At 42.8% G+C, this 14,455-nt stretch overlaps 1 protein-coding gene across 1 annotated transcript; it reads left to right on the forward strand.

Moving 5' to 3' along the window:
• The first annotated feature begins 1,011 nt into the window (after nt 1-1,011).
• On the forward strand, nt 1,012-4,400 carry LOC132018624 (glutathione S-transferase A2-like). Its single transcript, XM_059401547.1, has 3 exons — nt 1,012-1,266; nt 3,031-3,162; nt 4,025-4,400. Exons 1-3 carry the CDS (start codon nt 1,012-1,014, stop codon nt 4,148-4,150), a joined length of 513 nt encoding a protein of 170 aa, XP_059257530.1. The 3' UTR covers nt 4,151-4,400.
• Nucleotides 4,401-14,455: the final 10,055 nt, after the last annotated feature.

Raw genomic sequence — 14,455 nt, forward strand, 5'->3', positions numbered from 1 at the left:
GGGAAAGGGACCCCTACATATATAGAAATGTCTCTCAAAACCTTCCTTAATTGCCATGAACACCATGAGACTTGCTACCGGCCCCAAGTTTGGCTGCCCGTCATCTGAAAGGCCAATACTCAGGAAACAGGTTTTGAATGGAGGGGGGATATGAGCTGTCATCAGAAGGCTAGCCACCTGGCCAGCCACCAACTCAGAGGTTTTTAAAGGGCTTTTTAAAGGAGGGTCGAGCAGTTAATCAGTAAAGGGAGTGAGGAGGCCTGCAACATTCCTTGATTGCATGCAGCCTCCCTGATACAAGTGTTATCTCTGTGCTCAGGGTTGTGCTCAAGGGTCTGGTTGCGAGAGGGTCGGGTTCCTGTTTTGTGCAGTGCAACAGTAACTGTTCTTTCTGCAAATGAGGGCAACGTTTACAGATACACAAAGGAAGGTTACTAAAATCATTTGTGTATCCTAAAAAAGAGAAGAGCATTTGGCTAAAAAAAAAAAAATTGCTAGGTTGATCAGAAAGCTGAGGCTGCTTCAAACAGACTTACTGGCCTCTCTGCATCCCGGGAAAGCTCTGGTCGCTGCCTCCTCAAGGCCAGTGGTCTGTCTGCTAAGGATCCAGGGACTTAGGTCAGCAAGTCAGGAGCGTTAGCTGAACGCAGGTTAGCCCTTCAGACTAACCGGAATGCTTGTTACGCACTTCCTTCGGAACTTTTTGGAATGGCACCTGGTTGGCAGCCTTGTTGAAGTCTCTTCCAACATCTTCTCAAAGTCTCCATGATTTTATAAATGAATTGACACAAAATTATAAGGGACTGCTTATGTACCTGGTTGGGTCCTTGAGCGGGTACCCATGGATACATACTGGATGGATTCATGACATGGTGGCTAGAAAGTGAGAGTGATTGCTTGGAAAACCAAGGCTCCTGGGGACCTAAATGCCATTCTGCTAAAATGTTACCAGGTGATTCTAGTTTCATTTTTTTTTTTCCCCTGGCATCTCAAATATGTTTTCCATCTGAGATGGGTACAACCCCGAAAGCATTTTATTCTGCTCCTTATCTTTTTTCAAGAGACAGAACTCTGATGTTCCAGCAAGTTCCAATGGTGGACATCAGTGAAATGAAGTCGGTGCAGACCAGAGCCGTTTTCAACTACTTGGTCTCTAGATATGACCTCTGTGGGAGAGACCTAAACGAGAGAGCCCTGTGTGGTACATTTTCTGTGCTTTCATCAACAATTAACAGGAGCAATCTAGTTCCTTCCCTGAATGAGCAGGTCTGTACTCACAGGTTTCATGGCCAATAGCAGTGTAGGTCTTGGTGTTATTATAGAGGTCCAGCACAGCCGAGGCGTATGAGGGTGAGAAATAGTAAACATGGAGTGGATTCAAGTGAGTATGATTATATAAGGGGGTACAATCTATGGATATAGTACACTGACAGAGTTTCCCAAAATGGATGAACTACGAAGCCAGGAGGATAGTGGAAACCTGACTCCAGGGACTCAGGCCTTGAGGAGCTGGGTACACCCAATAGCTAGAGCCAAACGCAAAACTCTGAGTGTCTAGAGAAGAAGGCTCGGGAAAGGACGAGGAAAGCTAGGGCCTGACTGGCATTCCTTAGGCATTGACCTTCACTTCTTGTGAGCTAACAGTAATGCAGCACCCTGACTCTCAAGGCATTTTATAAAAACTGACGGTGAGGAAGAATTGTACCAGTTGTACCCAAATCTTGGTTTTCCAACAAGACTTCCACTAACCAGGACCTGATCTAGAATTCTCTCTTTAGCAGACCTCCATGGTCATAGTCAACAGCTTGGGCTGTTGAAGGCTCTGAGAGCCACACAGGAAGTTGGAATAGATCTTGCAGAGCACCATGCAGGGGCTTTGATCCAAGAGCAGCACAATGACATCAGTGGGTCAGGAGAGACTCTGGCAACATGGTAGGGAGACATGAGGCCCATAGCCCTTCAGGAGAATATGGTAGTGTTTCAGAGATGGATGAATGAGATGTATCTGGACAGAGATGGGGGCAGTGGGCGGAGAGGAACAGACAGATGGAGGGATGTCAAGGAAAAATTCGTTGACATACTTGAAGACATGGTTCTCAGACTTGAGAGGAAAGTCGTGCAAACTAAGGAAATAAGGTTCCATTGCTCTACATAGTATGTGTGTTATGTTTTTCTTGAGAGATAAAAGGAGAATATTTCAGGATCAAAGTACCTGAAATTGGACTAAATAAAAACCATGGGCCCAAAAAAAAAAAAAAAAAAAAGATTGCAGGAGATACGGGGGTCCATCCATAGAATGAAAGGGTTAACACAGACACAGCAGCCATCTTTATAAGGCATTAGATCATTCTGTCAATCACTGAACCAATGTTAAGTCATTGCTTGTGTGTTGACCCTATTCAAGAAGGAAAGAATTCATAGAAATCAAGAAATACTCTCTCTCCTGACCCTTGTGGTGCTGAGTTTGGGGCACATGCACATGATGAAGACCTGAACAGTCTTCCCATTTGAGCACAGCTCTACTTTGAAATCACAGAGCCCTATGATAAGATAAATGAAAATGGTCTATTACCATATAGCATTTGAAGTTTTATTATTTTCTTTGCCTGATAATTATCCATAGTTCCTTATGTGTACATAGTCTGAAAGGGTATTTGTCAAAATTTCCTGAAGTTGGAGGTGCCATGGGATTTTCTCTTCATGTTATCATTTGCATATTATTGGAAGACTTTAATACATTTCATGAATTTCCCCAACATTTTATTCAGAAAAGTTGCATATATTGGAATAGTTGAAAGAGACATACAGTGGACACATGTTTTACGGAGGCATTAGCCAGGGCTTCAGCTGAAGGAAAGAACAGCCCAGACCCAGTGTCCCACTGATTCAGGGGCAATATGGAGGGTCTGAAGCCCCCACCCCATCAGTGAGGCAGGAGAGGTGGGGAGGTAGGGTTGGAGAGCAGGGAGGAGCAGAGGGGCCCAACCTGACTGAGCTTGAGCTCATGGTGTGATTTTTTAAATCCTCCAGGTGTTAAAGAGCCATGGACAAGACTACCTTGTTGGCAACAGGCTGAGCAAGGCTGACATTCACCTGGTTGAACTTCTCTACTATGTGGAAGAGATTGACCCCAGCCTTCTAGCCAACTTCCCTCTATTGAAGGTGATCTCTCTCACAGCTTTCAGGAGGGAAGGCTCACACCTCCCACCTCAGGATCTGACATTCGGACGCAAGCCCCATAACTGCCTCTTCTCAATTCCACTATGCCCTCCAGAGTTAGCTCCTAGGAGCTGATTGAAGCACAGAATCTTGTCAAGCCAAGGCCATTTGAGGTGGATGCTTCCCCAAGAGTAGATTGTCTTCACCAGGAGAAGGACCCAGAGCTCAGCATCTATCTTCCCATCCCCATTCCATTATGGTTTCTGTCCTTGTTTTCTCTGGGGTTTCCCTTATCCATGTGTATCCTCTTTCCTTTGTGTGTCTGCCGGAGGAGCTCTTCTTCCTTCTGCTTCCTTCCTTCCACTCCTGCTCCTAATGGCAGACATCATGTTTCTCTGGGCAGAGTCTCCCTCTCTCCCTGTGCCTCTCTCAGTGGGCTGACTGGTTCTGAACGATCTTGTGGTTTACCTTTCTATATTTCCTGTCTTCCATTCTGGGGCAGTTTTCCTATATATTTTATTGTCTGTCAGGAGACTTTATGTGTGTCGTTCCCTGACAGATACATTCCTCTTCTGGCTGTTGCACTAGAGTGATGTATCCACAGGATTTATGCGTAAGGAGGGAGACAGGGAAGCCCTGAAACTGAAACGAGTCTGAAAGAAAGATGCCTTTGGGGCAAATGTCATTGAGCTGTCTTTTCTTCCTCTCACCTTGATGTCTCTCTGGGTGTGGTTCCCAGCCTCACACTGGTACTGATGGAGGAGACTCAGCTGGTCCTTGCAGGAGGGTCTCTGTTCCCTGCCTTGTGCTAATGATGGGGTTGGGCTTTGGCTCCATTCTGAAGCTGTGCCCTTGTGCACTGCAGGCCCTGAAAACCAGAGTCAGCAACCTCCCCACGGTGAAAAAGTTTCTGCAGCCTGGCAGCCAGAGGAAACCTCCCATCAATGAGAAGAGTTTAGAACAAGCCAAGAAGATTTTCAGGATGAAATGAAGCAGGAATGGATGCCCAGCCCACGCAAAACACACCTGCTGAGGTTTTCTAGCCATGAAGTGCGTTACCTCCATGTAATTCCTGGCTATTGTGAGGTTAGGTTACCGATTGCAAAAGCTTAGTGGTAATTTCATTAGAAATTATGCAGATTTAGTTGCAAAACAATTTGTTTTGATCAAATATCAAATCATGGTCACCTCCTAGGATGTGTCTCTTGGCCATAAGCATAAATAAAGGGAGAAAAATTTCATGGGTTCTTTCTTTGATCTATTAAAAAAAAAATAGTCATTTTGTCTATCATGTACCTGTCAAAAAGAGTGAGGTAGAAATTTTCATAGGACATTTTTCTACACAGAAATAGTCTCTTTCTTTTGTATTTTGCTATATTTCTGATGTGCAACCTAAAAGGTTTCTTTCTTTCTCATCTTAACTTGACTATAACTGCAAAGACCCTATTTCCAGGTAAAGTCACATTCACAGGTACCCAAGGTTAAGACTTCAACCTATCCTTTCTGGGGTACACAATTTACTCTGTAACTTCACACTAGGGCATGAGAGCAAACTGAGCATAAACCTAATCAGGACATCTTGGCTTGAATCTGTGAATCTTCATGGTCTGTCATGAGGGGGCAGTTTGGATTTTGTTCCAAGGAAAATAGGGTGTCACTGAAGTGCAGCCATATAGCCCGCTTTCCCAGCCTGATGTACATATAATAAAATCACATCTTTTAAGTATTCATCTTTTTTTTTTAAAGGGTTTTACTTATTTATTTGACAGAGATCACAAGTGTGCAGAGAGGTAGGCAGAGAGAGAGAGAAGCAGACTCCCCACCGAGCAGAGAGCCCAATGCGGGGCTCAATCCCAGAACCCTGGGATCATGACCCGAGCTGAAGACAGAGGCTTTAACCCACTGAGCCACCCAGGCACCCCTTACTTAAATATTCATCTTAAGTCTTTCAAACATCCATCTTGGAAGAGCAAGAACGTTCTTCCCCCCAGCAGTCTCTTTTGCAACAGTAAATCCAACAACCGAGGTGCTTACTCCATTCAAAGTGTCAAATAGACTTGACACTGAGCAAAAGTCCCAGAAGCCTCCTGCTGCCGTATCTGTTCTTTGCTGCCCCTTTTGCCACATGGAGTTCCTGTGTCCCATAGACTGCCCGATCTGAGATGTTTTGGTTGAAACCCTGATTACCATTCGTCCACCCAAGAGAGGGCAGCAGCCTCCTCTTGCTCTGTAGCTCAGAGAGAAGGAAGTGGAGGCCTCCCTGCTGTCACTCAGGCCTGGGACCCCAAACTGTACATGAAGAGATACAGTCCTCTCCCCCCTGGCATGTTGCTCTGCAGGAGAGACTAGGATGATGAGTGATGTCTAGCCTTAGTGATCTACTGAGCCTATCATTTGGGATCCCCCAAGAAAGGTAGGATCTAGGGGGCTGAGCCCAGGGCCCTAGCCCTGACTGCCCATTTTCATAGTGTGAACTTCCCCACAGTTGCATAGGGTGGGGCAGACACATATACAGGGCACATGGCTTGTGTTTTTTATGCCTAGTCAGTGTTAGGTCAGTTCAGTCCAAGCAAGATGTGCCAAGTTGTCCTCCCAAAAGGCTCCCATTTCCCTTTGCCTTTACCTATTAGCTCTCCTGCTTTGGACTCCTCAAGGTGTTTATAAGGAGGAGGGACCTTTGTTATCTATTCTTCCAACAATATTTTCTTATACCTTTGCTCCAGAACAGAGGTCCTCAACCTCATCACATCTAGCTTTCCATAATTTATAACATATTTGTAATCCCTTTTAATCTTTAAAAAAAAAACTATGTATTTATTTGAGAGAGAGAGAACAAGCAGGGGAAGGAGCAGAGGGAGAGGGAGAAGCAGATTCCCTGCGGAGCAGCAAGTCCAATGTGGGGCTTGATCCCAGGACTCTGGGATCGTGACCTGAGCCAACTGAACCACCCAGGCACTTCTTTTTTAATTATGTTGAAGTGGACTCCCAAGATCTACCTCATCATGGCTGGTGTGCTGAGTACCTGAAGAATAAGATACCACCTCATCTCAAAAAGGGGGGCTGAGGAGAGGTTAGTGAAATGCCTATTAATAAAGCTGGAGTCACGTTAAGATACCTGAGGAATGGTGATGCACTTGGGGCTAGCCACGATGAAAGGCTCTGCCTCCCCTATTCTCAGTAGGACAGGGCAGAAAGCAGTAGAGGGACCTAGGAATGTGTTAAGTGTCATGGGTGCAGGAAAGGGCCACCATAACAGAGCAGATGGCACTCGCTGCCAACCCAAACTGCCCAGAACACAGAGACAATTAGTAAAAATCACAAACGACTGGAAACTATCACAATGATTTCTGACTGGCTTGCACTACAGAATGTTTATGCCATATGCAGTTTAGTTAGAAAATACAAATATTATTAATTTTTAGTATATATTCTGACATCATAATTTATATTTACTATATAAATGCCAAGTATTTTGAATATCACTCTTGGATCATCTGTGACATAAAAGGATAAAGATGTTAGTTACAAAATAATTTACATCTGGTATTTGACCCTTAAACCACCCACCATTTCCATGGAGAGATCATACAGATATAATTGAAATGAAAATAGATATTAATTTCCCTGACTGTATTAGGGGAATTGGGTCAAGATTTAAGCTATTATACATGGTAACTTGCCAATTTTCCAAAATCTGCTTAAATAACGAGTATGTATTAGAAACATTTTGCCAACCAGATCTGGTTGGATGAGGCATCTATGAGTCAGCACAAATTTTATCTGTGTTATCTTTGATCTACTTTGCCTCCTCCCTTTCTCTCTAAAATCTTTGCTTACCTCTTCTCTGCACTTACCAGCTATGTTTGAAAATATCTGTCCTTTGGAACTTTGAACAGAATTGTGACATTCTAAGTCAATAGGCCACCTAAGGATACCTAATAGAAAAAAAGTATTTACATTCTAACCTCAGAAATTAATGAAACCTTCTTAAGGATTATGGTTCTAATATTTATACAGTTTTTTTAAATTTTTATTTTTTAAAATTAACATATAATGTATTATTTGCTTCAGGGGTACAGGTCTGTGAATCCTCAGTCTTACACAATTTACAGCACTCACCGTAGCACATAGCCTCTCCAAAGTCCATAACCCAGCCACATAACCCTCCTCTCCCATCTGCCAGCAACCCTCAGTTTGTTTTGTGAGAGTCTCTTTTGTAAGAGTCTCTTATGGTTTGTCTCCCTCCCCAGTCCAATCTTCTTTCATTTTTTTCCCTCACTACCCTCCATGAACCCCCACCCTGCCCTCAAAATCCTCATATCAGAGAGATCATATGATAATTGTCTTTCTCTGATTGACTTCTTTCGCTTAGCATAATACCCTCTAGTTCCATCCATGTCATTGCAAATGGAAAAATTTCTTTTTTTGGTGACTGCATAGTATTCCATATATATACACACCACATCTTCTTTATCCATTCATCTGTTGATGGACATCTAGGTTCTTTCCATAGTTTGGCTATTGTGGACATTGCTGCTATAAACATTTGGGTGCATGTGCCCCAAAGATACATTAGTATCTTTAAGGTAAATACCAAGTAGTGTGATTGCTGGGTTGTAGGGTAGATCTATTTTCAACTTTTTGATGAATCTCCAAACTGTTTTCCAGAGTGGCTGCACCAGCTTGCATTCCCACCAACAGGGTAGGAGTATTCCCCTTCCTCTCATCCTCACCAACATCTGTTGTTTCCTGATGTGTTAATTTTAGCCATTCTGACTGGTGTGAGGTCGTATCTCACTGTGGTTTTGATTTGTATTTCTCTGATGCTGACTGATATTGAGCACTTTTTTATGTCTCTGTTGGCTGTTTGGAAGTCTTCTTTGCAGAAATGTCTGTTCATGTCCACTGCCCATTTCTTAATTGGATTGTTTGTTCTTTGGGTGTTGAGTTTGATAAGTTCTTTATACATTTTGGATACTAGCCCTTTTTAAAAAAATATTTATTTATTTGACAGACAGAGCTCACAAGGAGGCAGAGAGGCAGGCAGAGAGAGAGAGGAGGAAGCAGGCTCCCCGCTGAGCAGAGAGCCCGATGCGGGACTTGATCCCAGGACCCCGGGATCATGACCTGAGCTGAAGGCAGAGGCTTTAACCTGCTGAGCCACCCAGGTGCCCCAAGGATACTAGCCCTTTATCTGAAATGTCATTTTGAATATCTCCTCCCATTCTGTCAGTTGTCTTTTGGTTTTGTTGACTGTTTCCTTTGCTGTGCAAAAGCTTTTGATCTTGATGAAGTCCCAATAATTTATTTTTGCCCTTGCTTCCCTTGCTTTTCATGATGTTTTTAGGAAGAATTTGCTGCGGCTGAGGTCAAAGAGGTTGATGCCTGTGTTCTCCTCAAGGATTTTGATGGATTCCTGTCTCACAGGAATGAGGTCTTTCATTCATTTTGAATCTAGTTTTGTGGGTGGTATAAGGAAATAGTCTAGTTTCATCCTTCTGCAAGGGGCTGTCCAATTTTCCCTACATGATTTTTTGAACAGACTTTTTTTCCATTGGACATTCTTTCCTGCTTTGTCAAAGTTTAGTTGACCATAGAGTTGAGGGTCCATTTCTGGGCTCTCTATTCTGTTTCATTGATCTATATATCTGTTTTTGTGCCAGTATCATACTGTCTTGATGATTATAGCTTTGTAATAGAGCTTAAAGTCTGGAATTGTGATGGTGCCAACTTTGGTTTTTTTCTTTTCCAACATTCCTCTGGCCATTCAGGGTCTTTCAGGTTCCATATAAATTTTAGGATTATTTGTTCCATTTCTTTTAAAGAAATTGATGGTATTTTGATAAGGATTGCATTGAATGTGTAGATTGCTTTAGGTAGCATAGACATTTTCACAATATTTGTTCCTCCAATCCATGAGCATGGAATGCTTTTCCATTTCTTTGTGTCTTCCTCAATTTCTTTTGTGAGTACTTTATAGTTTTCTGAGAACAGATTCTTTGCCTCTTTGGTTAGGTTTATTCCCAGGTATCTTATGGTTTTGGGTGCAATTAAATGAGATTGACTCCTTAATTTCTCTTTCTTCTGTCTTGCTGTTGGTATATAGAAATGCAACTGATTTCTGTGCATTAATTTTATATCCTGACACTTTCCTGAATTCCTGTATGAGGTCTAGCAGTTTTGGAGTGGAATCTTTTGGATTATCCACATAAAGTATCATATCACCTGCAAAGAGTGAGAGTCTCAATTCTTCTTTGCTGATTCGGATGCCTTTTAGTTATTTATTTTTTTGTTGTCTGACTGCTGAGGCTAGGACTTCTAGTCCTATGTTGAATAACAGTGGTGATAGTGGACATCCCTGCCATGTTCCTGACCTTAGGGAGAAAGCTTTCAGTTTTTCCCCATTGAGAATGATATTCGCTGTGGGTTTTTCATAGATGACATTGAGGTATGTGTCCTTTTGTGAAGAGTTTTGATCAAGAAAGGATGCTGTACTTTGTCAAATGCTTTTTCAGCATCTATTGAGAGTATCATTTGGTCCTTGTTCTTTCTTTTATTAATAACTGTATTCCATTGATTGACTTGCAGATGTTGAACCAAACTTGCAGCCCAAAAATAAATCCCTCTTGGTCGTGATGAATAACCCTTTTAATGTACTGTTGGATCCTATTGGCTGGTATTTTGGTGAGAATTTTTGCATCTGTGTTCCCCAAGGATATTGATAGTCTATAATTCTCCTTTTTGATGGGATCTTTGTCTGGTTTTGGCATCAAGGTAATGCTGGTTTCATAAAATGAGTTTGGAAGTTTTCCTTCCATTCCTATTTTTTGGAACAGTTTCAGGAGAATAGGTATTAATTCTTCTTTAAATGTTTGGTATAATTCCCCTGGGAAGCCATCTGGCCCTGGGCTCTTGTTTTTTTGGGAGATTTTTGATGACTGCTTCAATCTCCTTAGTGGTTACGGGTCTGTTCAGGTTCTCTATTTCTTCCTGGTTCAGTTTTGATAGTTTGTATGTCTCTAGTAATGCATCCATTTCTTCCAGATTGTCAAATTTGCTGGTATATAGTTGTTTATAATATGTTCTTATTATTGTTTGTATTTCTTTGGTGTTGGTTGTGATCTCTCCTCTTTTGTTCATGAGTTTATTAATTTGGGTCTTTTTCTTTCCTTTTGGATTAGTCTGGCCAGGGGTTTATCAAGCTTATTAATTTTTTCAAAGAACCAGCTTCTAGTTTTGTTGATCTGTTTCACTGTTCCTTTGGTTTCTATTTCATTGATTTCTGCTCTCATATTTATTAGTTCTCTTCTCCTTCTGGGTTTGGGCTTTCTTTGCTGTTCTTTCTCCAGCTCCTTTAGGTGTTGGGTTAGGTTGTGTACTTGAGACCTTTTTTGTTTCTTGTGGAAGTTTTGTGTTGCTATGTACTTTCCTCTCAGGACTGCCTTTGCTGCGTTCCACAGATTTTGGATAGTTCTGTTTTCATTTTCATTTGTTTCGATGAATTTTTAAATTCTTCTTTAATTTCTTGGTTGACCCATGCATTCTTGAGTAGGATGCTCTTTAGCCTCCATGTATTTGAGTTCTTTCCATCTTTCCTCTTGTGGTTGAGTTCTAGTTTCAAAGCACTGTGGTCTGAAAATATGCAGGGACTGATCCCAATCTTTGGTACTGGTTGAGATATGATTTGTGACTCAGGATGTGATCTATTCTGGAGAATGTTCCATGTACACTAGAGAAGAATGCATATTCTGTTGCACTGGAGTTTTTGTTTCCTGAACACTTTCCATAGTGCTTTGGAGGACAGGAATGAAAATATCAGCCTCCCAATCTCTGGCCTGGAGGGGCCAAGATCTCAGGGTCCCTCAGAGCTCAATCACTCCTGTCTCCCTGGTCTCCAGCCGTACTCTGAGCTCACCCAGCCTGTGACCAAGCATTTCTCTCTCTGGTGCATGGCATCTTTTAAAGTCTCCAAACCCAGCAGATTCCTGCCACATGCTCCCACGCTGATCCTCCTGAAGTAGGAAGGAGGGGGTCTCTCCAGATCTGGCACATGTGGGGTCCCTGCCTGAAGAGCAGTTGCCTGAATGTGCCTTAGATCACGGTTTAAGGTAATCCTGAGCAGAGAGGTCACTCCTTGATTCTGTCTCTGTAGCTGGCTTCCCTGCTCTGATACCTGTGAGCTCGGCCATGCTTAGACACCCCTGGTCTTTCTGTGACCCTGTTGGTCCTGAGACCACACTGTCCCTGTGAGGGCTACACACCCTGCTTAGCCTCTGGAGCAATGTCCCTCAGTGGAGCAGACTTCTAGAAGTTCTGATTTTATGCTCGGTTGCTCTGCCGCTTGCCGGGAGCTGGCCCTTCCCTCCGAGTCTATCTTCCCGTCGCCTTGGATTCACTTCTCTGCACATTCTATCTTCCAGAAAGTCGTCACTTTTCTGTTCCTAGAATTACTGTTCTTCTTCTCTTCTATCTCCTATTGACTTTGTAGGTGTTCAGAATGATTTGATAACTACGTAGCATAACCCCTTGGACCTGATGATATTAGGTCTCCTACTCCTCTGTCATCTTGCTCCTTCATAATATTTAAATAGTTTTATTCTTTGTTTTATTCAGTAAATGTCTACTGAGCACATATTTTGTTCTCTGAATTTTTCTGACCACAGAGGATGACATGGTACATATAATAACATTTTCCTGCTCAGACAATGAGGAAACAAACAGATCAATGAAAAAATTATTATGATTAGTGATGAGTACTAGGAGGAAAATAAAACAGAGGAGGGTAGTGGGGAGTTTTTAAGATTCCAGTGGGGAAGTGGTTAACTTAAAATGAGTGGTCAGAAGACTAAGTCCTAAACAACCCAAAGAAGGCAGGCATAAGAAGATCCAAGGCAATAGGATGTTAATCAGAGCTACCAGTGAGGACAGGGTCTTGGTCAAGAACAACTTTGGGGGTGTTTCAGGCACAGTATGTAGGTAGGTGCTATGGGAGCATGGTGAGAAAGTACAGGAAGATGAGGTCAGCCGTTCCTACCTCAGTGCTTAATGACTTAAAGCAACAAACATTTACTCTCTAGCACACTTTCTGAGCATCAGGAGCTTAGGATCAACTTAGGAAGGTGTTTCTTGGTCAGGATGTCTCAGGAAGTTGTATGTCAAGCCGTCAGCAGGGACTGCAGTCATCTGAAGGCTTGACTGAGGATGGGCAATGTGCTTCCAAGATGGTTTCCTTATGTGGCTGTTGGCAATGAGCCTCAGTTCCTTGTCATATCTGCTTCTCTGTAGGGCTGCTTGAGTATCTTCATGTTAGATCAGCTAAGTTCCCCCACCCCAAGCAATCCAAGGGAGAACAAAATGGAAATAGCAATGTCCTTTATGATATATCATCTAGGGCCTTACTTCTGATGACAATGATAGACTGGAGACACAGCTAGGTTGAGAAAGCAGTTGGAGGGGAAATGGGAAGCAGAGTGGGAGCCAGACAAGGATTCTGAGGAGGTGGTGTCTGTGAAGTTGGGAAGAAGCAGGAAACTGTGGCATCATGAAGGAGAGGAGCATGAGGACTGCAGAGTGAACAGTGATTCTGGGGACAGGAGGCCATTGCTGGCCTTGATGATAGCAGTGGAGTGTGGGACAGAAGTCTGACCAGAGTGGGTTGAGGAGGAAATGGGAAGTGAGAAGTAGAGACAGCAGCTACTGACCACCCTTTTGGGAAGTTTTGTTAGAAGAAAAGGCAGATGTACAGAAAAGAAGACTTTATATGAGAACTAAAAAGAAAGGGAATGTCAAATAGGTTGGGCTTGGTTTCATTTGAGATCATGGGAAGTCGCCTGAGAGCAGTGAGTCTGTGTACTACAGTGACAGAGTTTCCTAGAGGCACTGAGGTTGTTGGCACCAGGAAGGCCCCATTGCTCTAGAAAGTGTGCCATCTCATGTTCAGGCATGGCCTCAGAGTCAGACTGACTTCTCAGAGTAGGTCTAGCCTCTTTGCTAGAGACTGTTTGCTGGAACAGATAAACTACATTTTCTTAAAAATCTTAAATCTGTGTTGGATAACTGCCAAAAGGGAAACTAGAAATTTCTGACTGAAAGGCCAAGTGGGAAAGTTTGCCACACTTCCCCTCAACACCTTCCAGTTCATTCTTCTTATTTATTCCTTCTTCATTTCTTCATCTTTGTCCATCAATCCTGTATTCCTTTCCCATTACCCCTTTCTATGCTAAAGATTGGAGTGATGCTCCCACAAGCCAAGGAAAGCCACAGATTGCCAGTAGCCCCCAGCAGCTAGGGGACAGGCATGGAACAGATTCTTCCTCACAACTCTCACAAGGAACCAACCTGTTGATACCTTGGCTTCAGACTTTTGGCCTCCAGTGTGAGAGAATAAATTTCTGCTCTGTGAGCCACCCAGTTTGTGGTCATTGGTTGTAATGGCCACAGGAAACGAATATGGCTACTTTGCCATAAACAAGAAAGAAAACACATTAACAACAGATATGAGTCGCAAAATAATGATGCTGACTGAAAGAAGCCAGACAAAACAGAGCACTTGTTGTATGCCTCTATTTATATGAAATTCTAGAAAACACAAGCTGACTTTGCATGACAAGAAGCAGACCGGTGGGGTATGGGGAGAGGCAGGGAGAGGTGATCACGATGGGGCTTCGGACATATTGTGTTCATTCTACTGCTTGTGGTGATGCTTTCACAGGGGTCTACATATGTCAAGCTTATCCAATTGTACACTTAAGTGAGGTGTACTTTATTACAGATCAGTTATGCCACCAAATAATGGTAATAATAGTAATGGAGGCAAATAAAGCCCCAGAAATCTGTCCCATAGAGAGTCATTCTGGACAATTTGCTTGCCAAGCTGCCTTGTCTGTCTCCCTTGCCTCTGGAATATCACCTGATTACAAGACTTAGGTCTCTCCTGTCCTAACATCCTTAGTCACCTATATGTCCACATCTCCACCCCTCAAAAACAAAACAAAACAAAACAAAACAAAAAAGACCAACAAACACTGCAAAACAAATCAAAACAGTCCTTTATCTCTGGCTGGTTTTCCCATTGACTATTTCCTTCCCTCTTTCCTGTCATTTCCAAAGACCCAGGTGTCTACATTCTGGTTATACTTTCTCCTGCCAAAGGCCAAAGTCTTTTTTTTTTTTTTTTTAAGATTTTATTTATTTATTTGACAGAGAGAGAGATCACAAGTAGGCAGAGAGACAGGCAGAGAGAGAGGGGGAAGCAGGCTCCCTGCTGAGCAGAGAGCCAGATGCAGGGCTTGATCCC

The sequence above is a fragment of the Mustela nigripes genome, chromosome 5 (genome assembly GCF_022355385.1).
Source record: "Mustela nigripes isolate SB6536 chromosome 5, MUSNIG.SB6536, whole genome shotgun sequence".
NCBI classification, from domain to species: domain Eukaryota; kingdom Metazoa; phylum Chordata; class Mammalia; order Carnivora; family Mustelidae; genus Mustela; species Mustela nigripes.

Bases quoted from the DNA above. Each gene is read 5' to 3' on its own strand.
- LOC132018624 (XM_059401547.1), top strand. From the start codon at position 1,012: ATGGGTACAACCCCGAAAGCATTTTATTCTGCTCCTTATCTTTTTTCA. The intron at 1,267-3,030 runs GTCTGTACTCAC...TAAATCCTCCAG, and splicing joins TTCCTTCCCTGAATGAGCAG to GTGTTAAAGAGCCATGGACA. The intron at 3,163-4,024 runs GTGATCTCTCTC...TGTGCACTGCAG, and splicing joins CCAACTTCCCTCTATTGAAG to GCCCTGAAAACCAGAGTCAG.